The 20290-nt window shown below is 42.7% G+C and overlaps 1 protein-coding gene across 1 annotated transcript; it reads left to right on the top strand.

Moving 5' to 3' along the window:
* Positions 1-417: 417 nt before the first annotated feature.
* On the top strand, positions 418-3062 carry LOC133367823 (olfactory receptor 14A16-like). Its single transcript, XM_061591925.1, has 2 exons — positions 418-1343; positions 3002-3062. Exons 1-2 carry the CDS (start codon positions 424-426, stop codon positions 3060-3062), a joined length of 981 nt encoding a protein of 326 aa, XP_061447909.1. The 5' UTR covers positions 418-423.
* Positions 3063-20290: the final 17228 nt, after the last annotated feature.

The raw sequence follows: 20290 nt of genomic DNA, 5'->3' as shown, positions 1-20290 counted from the left end.
GATCCCATGGATGTCTTGGTGTAACCATATGTGTGAATGCCCATACCCTACAGATAGTTGGACTGTACATGTGGACACCAGGAAAGGAGCACATGATATGCATGGTGGTGAGACTACTCAGCTACTCATAGACTACTCACCATGCTGATGTACACAGGAGCTATTATGCCTGCACAGGGTTATATCTTTCGTTGAAACCTAGACATATCTTTTTTTTAAAAAAATAATCCATGGTTAATCTGGCAGTGGATAGACATTTGCAAGGTATTCATATTGCTTCTATATTCCCTCTACTAATTGACTAATATTAATTTCTTTCTACATTAATGTGTCACAAGCCTCTCTATCAGATTTGCTACAAGAGACAAACACAGCTACTCTTCTAGAAAAAAACCTTTTTATAGAACAAATCAAATATATAAAATGGCCAACCAGTCTACAGTGACAGAATTTCTGCTGATGGGATTTTCCGATGACCGAGATGTGCAAATGTTGTATTTTGTGATGTTTCTCTGCATCTATCTAATAGCCTTTGTGGGGAATTTTCTCATCATGACTTCCATAGCTGTAAACCACCAGCTGCACACCCCTATGTACTTCTTTTTGGTCAACCTATCATTGTCAGATGTTTGCTACATCACAACCACCATCCCCAAATCCATGGCCACTTCTTTGACAGACAACAGACTTATTTCTTTTGCTGGATGTGTTGCCCAGGTTTTCTTAGTTTTCACCTTTGCAGGTTCTGAACTCTCCTTGCTCACTATCATGGCTTATGACCGTTATGTTGCAATCTGCCACCCTCTACAGTATGGGCTAATCATGAACTGGGGTGCCTGCATCCAAATGGCAACTGCTTCCTGGATAGCTAATCTAATCCATGCATCATTACAGACCACTATCACTTTCAGGCTAAATTTCTGTGCATCCAATATTATTGGGCAGTATTTCTGTGATATCCCTCAGTTGCAAAAGATTTCTTGTACTGATACAAAAATTAATCAAATTCTGATTCTTGCCATTGGGATTACAGTGGATTCATTATGTGGTGGGTTCATCTTTGTTTCCTATGGGTACATCTTCTCTGCTGTGCTCAGGATCCCATCTGTTGAAGGGAGATACAAAGCTTTCTCTACCTGCACTCCCCACCTCACTGTATTTTCTTTATTTATCATCACAGCTGTGTTTTCATATATGAGGCCTAAAGCACTTTCTTCCACAACTATGGACTTGCTCTCTGCAGTGTTGTATACAGTTTTGCCACCAGTTCTTAATCCCATTATTTACAGTTTCAGGAACAAAGACATCCAAGAAGCAGTGTGGAAAATACCAAAAAAAATAAAAAGTCTCCTAACATGATTGCTTAAGCTGCATCTCTCACACATCCCAATTCTTTTGTGCAAGTTTCTTCTATCGAATTTTGGGTGATGCTGAACACTCTGCAGTGTTGTATACAGTTTTGCCACCAGTTCTTAATCCCATTATTTACAGTTTCAGGAACAAAGACATCCAAGAAGCAGTGTGGAAAATACCAAAAAAAATAAAAAGTCTCCTAACATGATTGCTTAAGCTGCATCTCTCACACATCCCAATTCTTTTGTGCAAGTTTCTTCTATCGAATTTTGGGTGATGCCCCCGACCTCTAGCCTCTCCCCAACCACATCCTTTGCTGTTTAGGAAGGTCTCCCAACTAGGGATGGGGGACAAATTAAATTGAGTTTCTATTTATAGGTGAACCTGCCTAATTTGCATTTTGGAAACGCTATGCAAACTGAAACATGGTCATCCTTCAAAATTCACACTTTTTTCAAATTTTGCAGTGCTGTTCTTCAGCCAAGTAAGCCAAATCATGTGTACAGAAATGCACATACTAGGGTGAAGTATGCATAACACATATTTTAGATAAAATAACATAAAAATGAATTGTATTAGACAACATTGATTTGCAAAAACATGCACATTAGTCAAAATTACATACATTTTTTGTGTATATTAGGAGAATGTTGCACTAAAATGCTAATGAATTTTCATGAGGACTAAAAAGAATTCTCAAGGTGATGTGGAAATGTGGAGAGCTGGACATAAGACGGTAAAAGTAAGAAATGGAGAGAAACCAAAATTTGCCCATCCCAGTCCCAACCCACTACATTGGAGTTCTTTGGGGGGGTTGGGTGCTGGGAGAGGATGGCATAAATCCTTGCACAAATTGGTCAGGCCCATGACCCATATTTGGATCCAATTCTTTATTCTCAGTTCCTCATATAAAATGTGGCCTCTCACTTGCATTGGTTTAGAGGTGTGCTATTCCACCATTACCTTGCATAGGTTATGTATGTAGCTACCGCAAGTGATGAATTTTATTAGTTAAAAACACTATTTTTAAAAAAAGAAATGCCGTGCCTGTCCAGAGAGACTCAGAATGTTAAATTTATATTATTATTATTTGAGTCTACGTGAATCATGTATAGATAGATCTAGATATGCAGTATACATTGATTGTTAAATTCCTGTCCTGTGATAGTCTAATGATACAAGTAAACCAATCTGATCTCCTGTTTTTTTTATATTCTCTGCTACGTTTTGATGTGTTGCAGTACAATCCTAACTATGCCAACTCAGAAGTAAATTCTGTTGAATTCAATAAGGTTTATTCCCAGGTATTTGGAATTAGAATTTCAGCCAGAAGTTAACTTTCATTTGACTCTTGAGCAGAATTTCCTTTTTCCGGATTGATTCTTGGAGGGAGATGTTTGCTGAAGTTGTATGTTTGTTCTGGTGTCTATCTGAATAGCAATAATTGTGTATTAAAAGATGATTTAAAAGCTCCTGCAGATGTTCCATTTATTGAGCATTCATCCTGATTTGCTTGCATGAAGTTTACATGGAGCTTAGCATATGGCCAGTCTTGGTAGAGCATTCATTCTGATTTATTTGTGAGGAACAAATGAACATTAATCCTGATTTGCTTGTGCAGTATTATTCACCTCACCATTAATCACTTTTATCCCACACTTTTCAGCACATTTCGCCATCACTTTCCTAACCCCAAATACTGTTTTTAAGAGTAGATTGATTGTACCAGAGTGCTTTAATGCACTTGAATTCTGTAAACCTAAATTGAAGGAATGTGCTTGAATCTCTCCCACAAAATACTGACAGCCCAAAGATGACCTAAGTGATACAAGCAGACCCTTCAGCAGCTGCTGAAGTGATCCAAGCCAAATTGAGCCTTTTAGAAATCACTGAATTGGAGTCCAAATCAAATCTTATGTTTGATGCACATTGCTAGAATTCACTAGTAGTTCCTGGGCAAATGAACACAGAGTCAGCTTTAAGTTTTTATGGGAACTGGCATGATGGCCCCCTGTCTAACGGGCACATCTCCCCAAAATGCATACATACCTGGATAGTTTGTACAGACTATTCCATGCTATGGAGGCCTTTCCCCCTTTCTCTTGCTCTTTGGATGGCTGAGCCAAGGCAACCATTCTTCCTTTTGGCAGCCGGACTTCAACATTGTATGTGCAAGAGAAAATGAGTGTGGAATGTTTTGGAGTGGCCCAGATCCTTGTATGAGAAGTGTGTGAATGGCACAAAAGCTTTCATTCATTTTAAAAACATAATAATAATTATACAGTCACAAGAGTGACTGTCTACTATAACCAGCATGAATTTACAGATTCCACCATGTTAAATTGAAAATACCCCCATGCCATTCTACTGCTTCCTATAAGCTCATTTCAAAACAAAATCTTACAAAACATGGAGTCCTAAACTCAGAAAGTCTTGCTTAATAACCTTCTACGTTTTCATGGCAATACACAAAACACTCATAAAGAATCCAGAGTACAAAATCTAAAAAAAAGAGTAAAATAATCCAGATTCCTGTTGGACTTTTCTCTGTCAGTGGCCTCATAATTTGTTGAAATTAATTAAAAATCAGCCATATTGACATCAAGAAAATTAACATTGGAGTTTGATAGCGCAGGCGTGCTCAGTAATAACTGACTATCAGTGTTCTAAAAGCCAGACTCACAGCTGTTTGGCTTGGGTAAACAGTGGCCATAGCCACAGCAGACATTTATTCCACTTTAAACAGTCATGGCTTCCCCCAAAGAATCTTGGGAAGTGTAGCATGTGAAGAGTGCTGAGAGTTCTTAGGAGCCCTATTCCCCGATAGAGCTCCAGTGGCCAGAGTGGCTTACTAGTCAACCCCTCTTCCCCGAGAATTCTTGTGATCATACTTGAATGAGGGGCTGTCTCCTAACAACTCTCAGCACCTTCATAACCTACACTTCCCAGGATTTTTTGGGGGAAGCCATGACTGTTTAAAGTAGAATAAATGTCTGCTGTGGATGTGGTCAGGGACAGCTTTGGTTTAAATTTGGGTGGGAGATTACATATGTCTGCTGTAGAATAAAAAGTTGGGAGAAACCCTGGGAAAAAAGATACTGATAACAATGTTTTCCTTTTGGAAAGGAATGAGATTTTCCCTCTGCCCAGTGCCCACCCACCCAATCCCCTTCCCTTCTTTCCTCCCTCCCTCTCCCTCCCGCTACTCCTCATCTCCACCCCTTCTACCCTACCCCTAACATTCCTCCTCTGCCCCTACCCCTTCCTCTCCCTCCCCCTCCTCCCCCACCCTTCCCCTCCTCCAGTTTCACTTATCCTGATTGCATAGGAATAAATCATATTGAACTCAATAAGCATGCAAATAATCAAACCTGTCCACCCCTCCTCCTCCTTCCTAATCTCTAACAAACACACAAAAAATATTTCTCCATCTTTGGAGATGCAGGCCTGATTGCAGGAGGCACATGTTACCAAATTCTTCCAAGCTACACAGGAAATGAAGTGGGCTGGGTATGCAGGGACTTCTTCTTCCATTATGCATGTGTGTGTGTGTGTGTCAGGAAAGGGGAGAAGTAGAAGCCATGTTGCTATAGTTCTTCCTCCTAACTACCAGTCTGCTTCCAAGTAGATAGTTTTGGGACAGCACTCCACCTTCTTCCCCTGGCAATGCTAATCTACATGTCCAACCCAAAACGCCATAGCACATTACAGCCATTTTGCCTACCTTTGAAGATGTGGGAGTGGGCCTGTCTAATGCTAAAGTAAGTGGGTCACTATTCTACACTATTCCATGCTATGGAGGCCTTTCTCCCTTTCTCTTGCTCTTTGGATGGCTGAGCCAAGGCAACCATTCTTCCTTGTGGCACGCAGACTTCAACATTGTATGTGCAAGAGAAAATGAGTGTGGAATGTTTTGGGGTGGCCCAGATCCTTGTATGAGAAGTGTATGAATGGCACAAAAGCTTTCATTCATTTTAAAAACAATAATAATTATACAGTCACAAGAGTGTTTACATTTTACAAATTTGCAGGGCAGTACAATATCATTATAGGACAGCCATAAGTCCAGAGCTTGGAAGTAACTCGTTATTTTCAATGAGTTACTTGTAATTAGTTACAATTTTAAATAACGAGTGGGTAATTCCATTACATTTGGCAAGTAAAGGAACGACTAGTAATTTCCCTACTTTTCGGCTGCAACTTTAACGTTTCCACGTTAAGTTGGACGTTACAAGGGGAAGTCAGCTCCTGGCTGTGATTGGTTAACACAAGACGTGTGCCTCACACTGATTGGACCTCTGCACAGACTGTCTCTTCCCTCGTGATCTGTGTTAGGAGGCACAAGGGAAGAGGTGAATAGGGAGGGCCTGCTACCGTCTGACTCTGAGAGGAAAATATGGATGCCGGAGGAAAAAGCCAGGGCAAGGAAGGCAGCAGCAGAATGGCGAAGAGCTGTGGAGGTGACTGATGATGATTTGTGTGTGTGTGTGTGTGCCCTGGTGTGTGTGTTTTCAGCTGGAGTCTCTGGTTTTGGGGGGGGGCTCAGACTCTCTGGCTACCTCCGGACTCTCAGCTTCAATTTTTTTTAAAAAAGTAAGTTTCTAGGTGGTCTAATTCCCGAGATATACACCAAAACATCACCCCCCGCACAACTTTTTTTTAAACAGATCCATGCTCTAGCTACAACTCCCATCAGCCCAATCCAGTGGCCATGCTGGCTGGGGCTGATGGGAGTTGTAGTTTTAAAAAGTAACTTTTCAAAGCTCTGGCTGTAACCCCGCCCTTTCATGATTGTAGCTAATGACGCCAGAGTTGTGACTTGTTGATCCAGGCATGCCTAGGCTGAACGTCAGAATATGGTGGCTTTGAGTTTTTTGCAGTTTGCGTAAGTAATATGGCTTAATGTTTTTTTTCCTCTTCTGTCCAAGAGTCAGACCCTGGGCTATGAAATATGAAAGTATTTAATCCAATATCTGCTTTTCTGGGAGTAAAGCCATTTCTGGGAGTAAAGCATGTACCTGGAGTAAACCCCATTGAACTCCATTAGGACTTGCTTTTGAGTAGACATGGTTAGGATTGTGCTGTAAATTAATGGGACTTGTGAGTAAACATAGTGCAGACTTGTGTTTGTGTTGTAAATCTCTCTCCCTCCAACCCTATTTTTAAAGAAATTAGGCAGGGTTTATCACAGTTTTTATTATGTAGGAAACTAATAGTCATTTTTTTAAAAAATGAATGAAGTTTATTTATTTATTTATTTTTATTATTTGATTTATATCCCACCCTTCCTCCCAGTAGGAGCCCAGGCCAGTAAACAAAAGCACTAAAAACACTTTAAAAATCATAAAAACAGACTTTAAAATATATTAAAACAAAACATCTTTAAAAACATTTTTAAAAGCTTTAAAAACATTTTTTTTAAGAAAAAGTTTAAAAACATATTAAAAAGCAATTTCAACACAGACGCAGACTGGGATAAGGTCTCAACTTAAAGGACTTGTTAAAAGAACAAGTTCCTTATCACTTGAGGCTGCAGTTTTCCCTGGTTGAGTAAGCCCCATTGAATACATTGGGACTTGCTTCTGAGTAAACAAACATAGGATTGCACTATAAATATCTTTACAGGTTATATAAATAAACATATTTGATAGTCATGCTTATATAAATATTTTCATAGAATCATAGAATAGTAGAGTTGGAAGGGGCCTATAAGGCAGGAATCTGTCGGGAATGCAGGAATCCAAATCAAAGCATTCCCGACAGATGGCTGTCCAGCTGCCTCTTGAATGCCTCCAGTGTAGGAGATCCCACTACCTCTCTAGTAATTAGTTCCATTGTTGTATGGCTCTAACAGTTAGAAAGCTTTTCCTAATGTCCAGTCAAAATCTGGGATCATTGAGAAGAGATCCCGGCCCTCCTCTGTGTGGCAACCTTTCAAGTACTTGAAGAGTGCTATCATATCTCCCCTCAGTCTTCTCTTCTCCAGGTTAAATATGCCCAGTTCCTTCAATCTCTCCTCATAGGGCATTGTTTCCAGTCCCCTGATCATCTTTGTTGCCCTCTTTTGAACCTGTTCCAGTTTGTCTGCATCCTTCTTGAAGCGCAGAGACCAGAACTGGACACAGCACTCAAGATGAGGCCTAACCAGTGCTGAATAGAGGGGAACTAATACTTCACATGATTTGGAAACTGTACTTCTGTTAATGCAGCCTGATATAGCATTTGCCTTTTTTGTAGCCACATCACACTGTTGGCTCATATTCAGCTTGTGATCAACAACAATTCCAAGATCCTTCTTGCATGTCGTACTGCTGAGCCAAGTATCCCCCATCTTATAACTGTGCATTTGGTTTCTTTTTCCTAAGTGTAGAACTTTGCATTTATCCCTGTTGAATTTCATTCTGTTGTTTTCAGCCCAATGCTCCAGCCTATCAAGGTCCCTTTGAATTTTCTTTCTGTCTTCCACGGTATTAGCTATGCCCCCCAATTTTGTATCATCTGCAAATTTGATAAGCATGCTCTGTACCTCCTCATCCAAGTAGTTAATAAAAATGTTGAAGAGCACTGGGCCCAGGACCGAGCCCTGTGGTACCCCACTCATTACTTCCACCCAGTTTTGTCATGCTGTGTCCCTATAAGTATCCAATTGCATACTATGGTTGTACAATACTTCCTTTACATTTTAAGTATGCCTTGGGGTAGTCATGGTTCTCCATTGTTTTCATCCTGAGGGGCAGATAGGCTGAGAAATGGTGAGTAGCCCATGGTCACCCACTACACTTTATAGCTTATTTCCATTTTGAAAAATTAATTAAAACAATTTACATGCAGGCAAAATTTATTAAGCGGATTCACACAATATGTGTAAAGCACATCCAACTCGCATTTAAAGCGCATGACTTCCCCTAAAGAATTCTGGGAAGTGTCATTTCCCCCTCACAGTTATAGTTCTCACCACTCTTAACAAACTGCAGTTCCCATGATTCTGTGGTGGGATTCATGTGCTTCAAATGGGTGTTGAATGTGCTTTAAAGGAATGGTGTGGATCTGCCCTAGGTATGATGTTCATTCAAGAGTGAATTGAAAAGAACAATTTTAAAAGATACTTCTTACTCTTACTCATTTTTCAGACCTCTTTCTGAAGTAAAGGGTCAAATCTGTAAAAACATTTGGAGCAGCCACATTAAAAGATAAGGGCAGGGTATTCCAGGCAGGGGGTTGCCAACCCTGCTTGGATATGGATGTCTTTGCAGAAGAACCCTAGTCAAGGTTTACCAACAGCACAGTCCAAACTATATCTACTTAGAAGTCAGTCCTGTTGAGTTCTATGGGGCTTAATCCCTTAGTAAGTGTGTTTAGAATTGCAGCCTTCAGAAGCCTCCATCTTTACTCCCCAAAGCTCCCATCTAACATCTCCACAACACTAGGCTCCTTTGTCTCTGCTGTGGCCTTCTGGTGACTGCCCTAGCCTGAAGGTACTTAACCCTTCTTGCTGAAAGCAAGTAGGCTAGATTAAATGTTCCCTACCCAGGCTCATATATATAAAAGATAAAAGATACACGGCATTTTGTCAAAAGTATTTTTGTCTACATTTTATACCTCATCCTTGGTTTTCCAAGCTTGGCATGGAATGCTTCTCATACAGAATTAATTTGAAATGCTGCATATTTATTATCATAATCATCATATTCAAAATAAAAAATATATGTACCGCCTTCAAGTTGATTCCAACTTATGGTGACCCTATGAATAGGGTTTTCATGAGGCTGAGAGGCAGTGACTGGCCCAAGGTCACTCAGTGAGCTTCATCGCTATGTGGGGATTTGAACCCTAGTCTCATTTTGTTCTCACAACAACCCTGTGAGATAGTAGGTTAGACTGGCCCAGGCAGGGTTATTTAGTGAGCAAAAATGATGTAAATAGGATCTCTTTTAATTGTGCTATCGACCTGCTTACTTCCACTCTGACAGGGGGATCTTGCAGCATGGGGAAGAGATGGGGGCACATCACATCTGAAGTTCACCCATATAGGAGCATTATCTCTTTTTATTACAGAGATGCCTGTTGCAGGTTTTTCTGCTGAGAGCAGCAGTCAGTTAGTGCGGCCACTTGAGTCACAGCTTGTTGATCCTAAGGAGGCAAAACTAGAAAGTGAGGTTCAGAAAGGAGGCCCTGTGCACGCGGAGGAGGAGGGCATGAAGCAGTGCCAGTTGCCCACAGCCACATCTGCAGAACAGCAAGTACCATGGTTTGGCTTTGAGAAAGCTTGTACATTTGTGAGCCAGAGTGGGGAAAATGTTGTTGTACGGTGCAATTACTGCCTTCCAAGGATCAAAAATCTGAGATCAGCTGTTTCCTCCTCATCCAATGTGAAGAAACATTTTGAGGTAAGCCTTTGTGATGCTGATCCTCAAAGAGTGTCCATTGTCTATTTATGTTTAAATTGTGAAGTTCCTCTTCCATTTTTTCTTGGATTCATGCTTTGTTCTTCTTCCTCAGAGGGCACACCCTGAGAAGCTGAGAGCAATTGAAGAAGCAATAAAAGCAAGGAGACGTGGCCTTCCTGAACCAATGCATGACACCCCTCCTCCCAAAATGCTGAAGCAGCAGCAGACAACCCTTGAGAGGTGGGAATCTGGTAGGGAGCCTGTCACCCACAGCAATCTCGACAGGAGAATCATTGATTTCATTGTAGAGGAGACATTACCACTTCAGACTGTGGACAAACCATCATTCATTAATCTGGTTCGCATTGGACTCCCCAAAGATCTCACCATCATATGTGCCAAGACTCTGAGAGACAGAATTGAGAAGAGAGCATGCCACATGAGAGAAACTCTTGCAAACCAAATGGGTGCTGTGGCATATATAGCAACCACTGCAGATTGTTGGACCAATGGCAAGAAGAGTTCCTTTGGGGTAACAGCCCACTGGATCAACCCAAATACCCTGAAACGTGAGGTCAGGGCCTTGGCTTGTAAGCGTCTGAAGGGGCGCCATACATACGATGTCCTTTCAAAAGCACTGCATGATGTACATGTGCAGTACAGAATCCACAACAAAGTTATGTGCACTACTACAGACAATGGCTCCAACTTTGTGAAAGCGTTCAGAGTTTTCATGGCTAAAGAACCAGTGGAAGCTGCAGGCAACAGTGACGATGATGGTGATAACCAGGAGGAGGAGGAGGCTGAGGTGGAGTTTGTGCCTATCTGTGAGATCCTGGACACAGGACCTGAGGCAGAGGAAGAAGCTGCAGACTCAGGAGAGGATTTTGTTTTACCACCACACCAGAGATGTGCTAGCCACACCCTCAACCTTGTGGCAACACAAGACATAGAGGCCATGCTTTCTGACTCCTCCAAAAGTAGTCTTCTTGGTCCTTTCAAGAAACAGTTTCGTTCCTTGATGGGAAAGTGCAGCAAGTTGTGGTCCAAGCAGAACCAGTCAGCCCAGATTGCTGAGTATATCCGTGCGCAATGTGGTGTGTATCTGAAGGTACCGAATAAGACCAGGTGGAATTCCACCTTTGATGCGTTGTAGCAACTACATGAGCTCCTGTCAACTGTGCCACTAAAAATGCATGCCATAATGGACCGCTGCTCCTTGTCCAGGATCACAGCTGCTGAGATTGAAGTGGTACAGGAATACACAGAGATTATGGAGCCACTAGCCCAGTCCCTACATATCCTGCAATGGGAGAACGGCATGTTCATGGGGTATTTGCTACCAACGCTCTGCAATCTGGACCGCAAGTTAGAAGGACTGGAAAACAAACCTGAGAGGTACACATACTGTTTTCAGCTGCTGAAAGGTGTGCGCGAAGCCCTAAGAAAGTGGTTTGCAGCTAACTGGGAGGACAAGAGGCTTCTTCTGGCAGCCTGCCTACACCCTCGCTTCAAACTAGATTGGCTGGAATCGTGTCAGGCCACCACCCATACCAACAAGTAAGAACATTAGGGAAGCCCTTTGAGTGGATTACTCCAAGGGAAATGTTGTCTCAAGGGAGGCATCAGAGGGCTTAAGGTGGTAGGCAGGGGCTGGGCCTTTTCTTCCTGGGGCTCCTCATCACAACCTTGGGTTGCTGCAGGTAATCCTTAAGGGTCTGCTGTGCTGCCCCATGAGTGTGGTGACTTGGTCACCTTCCTACCTTCCATGTCATCATGCACAGTCTCAGGCTGGACCCTGAACCAGGGGACATGACAAGCATCAGGAAATGAAGAGCAGATGATGGTTTCCTAACATATATGTGTTAACATATCCTCTCTCTTTCTTAGATACACAGTGGAAGCCTTGCTGAAAGCTGAAATAAAGATGGGTGTACTTAATGAGGACAGTGATCAGTCTTCAGATAAAGACCAGGAAGGAGATGACTTAGAAGATGACTTCTTTAACTTTCTGCCCCAGGGCAAGAAGTCAGCAGTGGACACTGCTGAGGAGGAACTGGTGAGGTACCTGAGGTCTCCCAGCAGGGAAGTGTCATCACTCCATGGCTTTCCACGTGTGCTGCGGTGTTTTTTGCAGCACAACACAGGCATGCCTTTAAGCGCCACAGTAGAATGCCTGTTCAGTACTGGTGGCAACGTAATGACTGTAAAAAGACATTCCTTGTCTGACATGCTCTTTGAGCATCTTGTTCTTTTGAGACATAACAGAAACATATTATAAAAGCATTTCAAGTGTAAAATTTGATTTCAAGAGTTGGGGTATCTTCATTGCTTGGGGGGATGTGAGATTCTGTTATGCCATTATGTTAATCTTACGGATAAACTTTTTTATTCTACTACCCCCTGTGTGTGTGTGTTTATTTTTAATATTGTTTTAGGCTTCTTAGATGTGCAGCAGCCAAGGCCAGCACCTTGTAGGAGTTTTCTTAAAAAAGTAACTGAAATGTAATTGTAGTGATTACTTTTGAGAAAAAGTAAAGTAATCAGTTACTTTCAGAGCAATTGTAATTGTAACGGTAATTACTGCTTTTTGGGCCAAGTAATTGTAACTGTAATTTATTACTTTTTAAAAGTAATCTTCCAAGCTCTGCATAAGTCGCACTTGTGAAGGTGTTGGGATCGTGAGAAGGGTCTCTCCTGAAGATCTCAGGGCACGGGCAGGTTCATATAGGGAGATACGGTCTGACAAATAGCCTGGACCTAAGCTTTATAGGGCTTTATAGGTCATAACCAGCACTTTGAATTGTGTCTGGAAACAGACTGGCAGCCAGTTGAGATGTTGCAGCAGGGGAGTTGTATGGTCCCTGTAACCAGCCCCAGTTAACATTCTGGCTGCAGCTCGTTGCACCAAGTGGAGTTTCCGAACAGTCTTCAGAGGCAGCCCCACATAGAGCGTGTTACAGTAGTCTAAGTGGGATGTAACTAAGGCATGTGTCACCATGGCCAGATCAGACGACTCCAGGAATGGGCGCAGTTGGTGCACTAGTTTTAACTGTGCAAAAATATTCCTGGCCACCGCAGAAACCTGGGCCTCCAGGTTTAAGGCTGAGTCCAGGAGCATACCCAAACTGCGAACCTGCATCTTCAGGGGGAGTGTAACCACATCCAGCACAGGCTGAACCCCTATTCCCTGATCCACCTTTCGACTGACAAGGAGAATCTCTGTCTTGTCTGGATTAAGCTTCAGCTTGTTCACCCTCATCCAGTCCACCGCTGCTGTCAGACACTGGTTTAGAACCGAGACAGTTTCCTTTGAATTAGGTGGAAAGGGGAAGTAGAGTTGGGTGTCATCTGCATACTGATGGCACCAAAACCCAAACCTCTGGACAGCCTCTCCCAGCAGTTTCATGTAGATATTAAATAGCATGGGGGGCAAAACTGAACCCTGAGGGACCCCACAGGCCAACGGCCAAGGAGTCAAACAGGAATCCCCCAGCACCACCTTCTGGGTTCGCCCCTCCAGGAAGGAACGGAGATAATCTGTTTCATCCAGGAATCCCTGTAGCTGGGAGGCCACCACATGCTCTATTACCTTGCCCAGAAATGGGATATTAGACACTGGCCGATAGTTATCCATATAGTGGGGTCTAGGAAGGGCTTTTTTCAGCAAAGGCCTTAGAATTGCCTCCTTTATGCACATTGGAACTCTGCCTTGTTGTAGGGAGACATTGACCACTTCTTTCACCCACTCGGCCAGGCCCCCTCTGGCACTTTTAATAAGCCAGGAAGAGCAAGGGTCTAGCAGACATGTGGTGGGGCTCACCTCTCCAAGGATCCTGTCCACATCCTCAGGTTGTACAAATTGAAAAGAATCCTTATTGGACAAGCAGGAGCCAGAATTACATCCACTGAGCCTTTATCAACTATAGCATCCAAGTCGGATGTTAAAATGTTAAAAGCTCTTCAGAGACCTCCATCCTAGTCTCTGAAAAATATATCTCTTTGTTTACCTTCCTTTAAAGTTCTGTTCCTGATAGCCATCACTTCAGCCCACAGGGTCTCTGAGATTAGTGCTCTTTCTGTAGGTAGATACTTCTGTACTTTCCACAAGGATAGGGTAATTTTGCATACAATTCCTTCCTTTTGTCCTAAAGTCCTCTTTTCTGTCCATTTTTCACTGCCAGCAGAAACTTATCCTGCCCTACTTTTGTCCTTCTCTTATTCATCCCACTGAAAAAATGTGGCAGTCATTGGATGTGCACAGGGTTCAAAAGGTGTATATATCAAGAACAAAGCCCTTCTATCAAATACATGCTCTGTTCTTATCTTTTCATCCTACTTCTCTAGGGAAAAAGCATGATAGCATACTTCTATGCTATCATGATAGCTTAAAGCATGTATAGTGTTGGCATTCACTTCATTGATTATGGCTCACTCTACCAGAGCCACTGCAACCACAGCTGCATTTGCACTTAATGATCCTCTAAGCGAGGTGTGCAGAGCAGCTACATGGGCTACCCTGAACATGTTCATTTAGCATTATAAAATCAATTTATATGTCTCAGCAGAGACAGATTTTGGAAGAGTGCTACAGCATGTTCTTCCGCAGCAATAAGCAGCACAGCCTTTGGTTCCCTCTCTACATGGGTCAGCTTGGGTATGTCCCACCTGAGATAATCTTACATGCACGGGAGATGGGACCTTAGGTCTTACTGTGAAACAGCCTTCTATGTTTATGTAAAGATGATATCAGGGCCACTCCCTTCTGTGGGCTGGGCTGTTGGGGAGACTATTGTCTTTTTCTATGTCTTTTATGCTTTCATCATATAGTATGTTTGGTAGACAATGTTTATGCTTAAAGGGTGTTGTCATCATATGACTGTTTTCTGGCTTGTCATTGGATAACTTATTGATAGAACCAGGGAAAGATTAGAAGACTCCAAACCATTGATCAGTGTCTTTTTGCCTTCAACCACTAGGTGGAGCTCATCACCTATCTGAGATCATCTTTACATGCACATAAAAGGCTGTTTCACAGTAAGACCAAAAGTGCCTTCTGAATCAAGCTGGCAGTAAGCCATATACAATACTTTATCCTGGACAGCTGACCATGAAGAATTCTCAAAGGATCTTTCCAAACTGGGAGATTGTTCAATAGACAACATGTAAGCCAATGGAAAGAAATGCATCATAACCCAGCTGGAACCACTCAGTAAACAAAACAAAACAAACTTTGTTCAGTGAAATGTTAGTGACGGTTTCAGTTGATGCGGCCTGATGACATCAACAAGGTGCTTGAGATGATGTGACCAGCAACCTGTCCTCTCGACCCTTGCCCTTCTTGGCTTATTAAAGCTTGCCGAGGAGGTTTGGCTGAGTGGATCCAGGGTATGGTCAATGCATCATTGCAGGAGGGAGTGGTTCCAGCCACCTTGAAAGAGATGGTTGTCTGACCACTCCTGAAAAAGCCCACCCTGGACCAATTGGTTTGTGACAATTACCGACTGGTTGCAAATACCCCCTTCTTAGGGAAGGTGATTGAGAGGGTTGTGGCGCAGCAATTGCAAGTACTCTTGAATGAAACAGATTATCTTGACCCATCCCAGTCTGGGTTCAGGCCTGGTTATGGGACTGAATTGGCCTTGGTCGGCCTGATGGATGCCCTTTATCAGGAGAAGGACAGGGGGAGTGCGACCCTGTTATTCTTACTTGATCTCTCAGCGGCTTTTGATACCATTGACCATGGTATCCTTTAAAGCCGACTTAGTGAGATGGGTATTGGAGGCACTTTTTTACAGTGGTTCTGATCCTATCTCCAGGGTCGCTTTCAGAGTATAGCACTGGGTGACTGTCTTTTGCCCCCCTGGCAGTTGTGATGTGGGGCACCGCAGGGTACCAACCTCTCCCCCATGCTATTTAACATCTATATGAATTTTATTTATTTATTTATTTATTTATTTATTTATTTATTTATTTATTTATTTATTTATTTTATTTAATTTAATTTATATACCGCCCTAAGCCCGAAGGCTCTCTGGGCGGTGTACAGAAAGATAAAAACAGCACAATATATGAATACAATAAATACAATGAATCAAAAAACAAAACAAACAATAAAAGAACCAAACAACATCTGGAATACAAAATAATGGTGAAAATGCTGTTAAAACACACTTTAAAATGCCTGGGAGTATAAAAAGGTTTTCACCTGGCGCCGAAAAGATAGTAGCGTTGGCGCCAGGCGCACCTCATCAGAGAGGCTGTTCCACAGTTCGGGGGCCACCACGGAAAAGGCCCTAGTTCTGGTCACTACCCTCCGAGCTTCTCGATGGGATGGCACTCGGAGGAGGGCCTTAGATGTTGAGCGCAGTGTACGGGTAGGTTCATATTGGGAGAGGCGTTCCACCAGGTATTGCGGTCCCATGCTGTGTAGGGCTTTATAGGTCAGAACCAGCACTTTGAATCTAGCCCGGAAACAAATAGGAAGCCAGTGCAGACGGGCCAGAACAGGTGTTATATGAGCGGACCTTCTGGTCCGCGTCAACAATCTGGCCGCTGCATTCTGGACTAACTGTAGTTTCCGAACAGTCTTCAAGGGCAGCCCAACGTAGAGCGCATTGCAGTAGTCCAGTCTAGAAGTTACCAGAGCATGAACAACTGAGGCGAGGTCGTCACTGTCCAGATATGGACGTAGCTGGGCTACCAAACGAAGATGGTAAAAAGCATTCCGTGCCACCAAGGACAACTGGGCCTCAAGTGACAAGGAAGGATTGAAAAGAACTCCCAAGCTACGAACCTGTTCCTTCAAGGGGACTGTAACCCCATCAAGAACAGGATGAACATCCACCATCTGGGAAGAGAAGGCACTCACCAACAACATCTCAGTCTTGTCTGGATTGAGCTTCAGTCTGTTAGCTTCCATCCAATCCATTATCACGGCCAGGCAACGGTTTAGCACGTTAACAGCCTCACCTGAAGAGGATGAAAAGGAGAAATAGAGCTGCGTGTCATCAGCGTACTGATGGCAACGCACCCCAAAACTCTTATATGAAACCCTTGGGAGCAGTCATCAGGAGCTTTGAGGCAAGGTGTCAGCAGTATGCTGATGATACCCAGCTCTATTTCCCCATAGCATCTGAATTGGGAGAAGCTGTGCAAGTCCTGGACCGCTGCCTGGACTCAGTGGTGGGCTGGATGAGGACCAATAAACTGAGTGTGAATCCTAGCAAGACAGAGGCACTGTGGGTTGGTGGTTCCCGAGTTCGGATAATTGGTCAGTTGCCTGCTTTGGATGGGGTTGTACTCCTTCTGAAAGAGCAGGTCCATAGTCTGGGGGTGCTCCTGGATCCATCTTTGTCACTAGAGGCCTAGGTGACCTCAGTGGCTAGGAGTGCCTTTTACCATCTTGGGCTAGGAAGACAGCTGCGGCCATTTCTGGACCAGGATAGCCTGACCACTGTTGTCCACACACTGGTAACCTCCAGATTGGATTACTTAATGCGCTCTTTGTGGGGCTGCCCTTGAGATTGGTCCGGAAGCTGCAGCTGGTGCAAAATGTGGTGGCAAGACTGTTCACTGGGGCAGGGTATTGCCAACATGTCACCCTGCTGCTGAAAGAATCCCACTGGCTGCCCATTTGCTATCAGGCCAAGTTCAAGGTTCTAGTTTTGGTGTACAAAGCCCTATACAGCTCGGGACCAGGATACCTGAAAGACCGTCTTACCCCTTATATACCCAGTTGATCACTGCAATCTGCAGGTGAAGGCCTCCTGCAGATATCATCTTACAAGGAGGTTCATTCTGCACAATATAGGAAATGGACCTTTAGTGTAGCGGCACCTACCCTGTGGAATTCCCTCCCCTTGAATATTAGGCAGGTGCTGTCTCTGCTATCCTTTCGGCGCCTTTTGAAGACTTTCCTCTTTCAACAGGCCTTTTAAGTTGAGACCTATCCCAGTCTGCATCTGTATTAGAATTGCTTGTTAATATGTCCCTTTCTTTCAAGAAAGCTGACCAGGCAATCTCTTGCTTTCTCCCATATCTGGAAGAGGGGAGAGGAGCCAATATGATTTGAAAGAAAGAGGTAAAGATGGAGGGTGGATTGGATAGGTGTCATGGGGCAAAGAGAAAGCCATTTTCCTTTACTTTTGAAAAGGAAAACACTTTTAGAAGTGATAACAATATCATTATTTTCAGGAGAAAAAAACCACAGATCAGTAAAATCACGGAATAGTAAAAAAAAGTAAAGAAAATGAACCATAACCACCTGCTAGTTCAGCAGAATATGATCCAAACCGGCACAACCAAGCGGATCCCACCCTACTCCCAAATGCCAGAATAACTTTATACTACTATCTCGGGCAATAGGAAAGATGCAAGAACCAAGAAGCACGTGAAAGCAGTTTCCTAGCCAGAGAGTCTCCATCAATCAGTGAGTCACTGTAAAGCGTCACTAATATAAGGCTGGGATTAAGAGTCAGTAGTTTGAAAATGTTGGGAATAAAGTACTAACACTTGTTACAAATAGCCTGAACCAGTGGGGAGTGATAGAAAAGGCAATCTGTTCTTCCTTCTGCTGATTCCTTCTCTAAAGCAACTTGTTTGTTTCTTTCCTCAGCTTTGCTCCCTCCTCTTCCTTTCTCTTTGTTCTCAGTTAGTTAGAGATGGCTCCCCAAGGACAAGCCTCATGACTGCATTGGAATGTATGACTATATTTTCCTGCAGTATTAAACATGACATTTCTTTATTGTTTCGACTACCAGTTTTCAGACTATTTCTGCGCACCAATGCAATATATATGAAACGCCAATAGACATTAGAGAAGAAAGAACAGGCAGGAAAGATAAACAATTGCATCACTTTTATTGTAAGTTAGGCCTTGCAAATCATCATGGGGCCTGTGGATGTTCTCCAAGGAGTGCCTCCCTGAAACACATGACTCAATTCTTCCTCCTCTTCATCGTCATGGAATAGGCATCTTCTAATAAAGACCACACTCAAGCATATTGGCACTCTTGTCTTCCAAGAAGAGAACAGAGGTGAGTAGAATCCTCTTAGTTCATCCTCAGTAGAGACCAGGGCTTCTAAGGTGCTCAGATGTCACTTTGAAAATACTGTGAAAGGTAGAATACAGTAATAGTATTAATACAGATATGAGAATTCTATCATTAAAGAAGGTTGCTCGTAGAAGCTATAGCAAGGATCTGATTATGTTTTCTAATACTTGATTTGACATGAAACCAAGATGAGTCTGATGAGTATTTTTTTTCTCCTTAATATCCCACACACACCAAGTCAGACTGTAAACTTTTCATGTGTTCGTTTGATTGCAAATTTATTTTTAAGAGAACTGAACATAGTTTGAGTTGCTTCACTTCCTATACATATATTTCTTTGCTTAAACAGTTTTTGGATTTTTTATATAAAAAACCCTGTGAAATTAATTTACCTGATAGAAATGTGGGATAAGGGAGCACACCTCAAGCAGCAAACCTTCCTCCAAGCCAACTTCCTCATTTTTTTCCTAGCTCTATTTCATTCAACACTCTGGTCTCTATGTCAGGGGTGGGGTACATGTGGCCCTCTAAATGTTGTTGGACTCTAACTTCCATCATCCTTGACCACCAGCTCTTCTGTCTGGAGCTGATGGGAGTTGAAGTCTAACAATATCTGAAGGCCACAGGTACCCCATCCCTACACTACCCCTGCCCCAAGAATACTATAGACAAGTACATTGAGTGAACTTTTGCACTGCTGCATTTGATGTAGGAGATGTAACTATTCACACACCCAATCTATGTTATCTTTTCCCTCACGTTTTGAGGAGGGTTAATTGTCAGTTCAATGTGTGTGAATACAAGTCTACTATTTGCATCACTCGTTACATCACATTGGGGAAGGAGAGCAAACCCAGCATCTGTTTCAATACTTATACAGGATTCCTGTTTCAGGCAGTGTATGGATGAGCCCAGTATTCCGATGTGCAGTCTGACCTTGGGTAGACTTTTGATGAGGTAAGGTGAGGTGCTTGAAAAAGAAGCTCAAATAGAGCACAAGAGTCTGTAGGAAAGGGGACTGTGTTATACGCCCAAATGATCTCACCGGAGCTTAAACACCAATCATTCAGAGGTTCAGATCCCATGGATGTCTTGGTGTAACCATATGTGTGAATGCCCCTACCCTACAGATAGTTGGACTGTACATGTGGACACCAGGAAAGGAGCACATGATATGCATGGTGGTGAGACTACTCAGCTACTCATAGACTACTCACCATGCTGATGTACGCAGGAGCTATTATGCCTGCACAGGGTTATATCTTTCGTTGAAACCTAGACATATTTTTTTTAAATAATAATAATAATCCATGGTTAAGCTGGCAGTGAATAGACATTTGCAAGGTATTCATATTGCCTCCATATTCCCTCTACTAATTGACTAATATTAATTTCTTTCTACATTAAGGTGCCACAAGCTTCTCTATCAGATTTGCTACAAGAGACAAACACAGCTACTCTTCTAGAAATATTTTTTATAGAACAAATCAAATA

Source organism: Rhineura floridana, chromosome 11, assembly GCF_030035675.1.
Source record: "Rhineura floridana isolate rRhiFlo1 chromosome 11, rRhiFlo1.hap2, whole genome shotgun sequence".
NCBI classification, from domain to species: domain Eukaryota; kingdom Metazoa; phylum Chordata; class Lepidosauria; order Squamata; family Rhineuridae; genus Rhineura; species Rhineura floridana.
Note: the sequence above shows the minus strand (reverse complement) of the source record. Positions and strands in the feature narration are given on the sequence as shown.

What these genes read in the sequence shown, in the direction of transcription:
- LOC133367823 (XM_061591925.1), top strand. Translation starts at nt 424, where the DNA reads ATGGCCAACCAGTCTACAGTGACAGAATTTCTGCTGATGGGATTTTCC. An exon ending in AAAATACCAAAAAAAATAAA is followed by an intron (nt 1,344 to 3,001) that starts AAGTCTCCTAAC and finishes CATTAATCACTT; the next exon opens with TTATCCCACACTTTTCAGCA.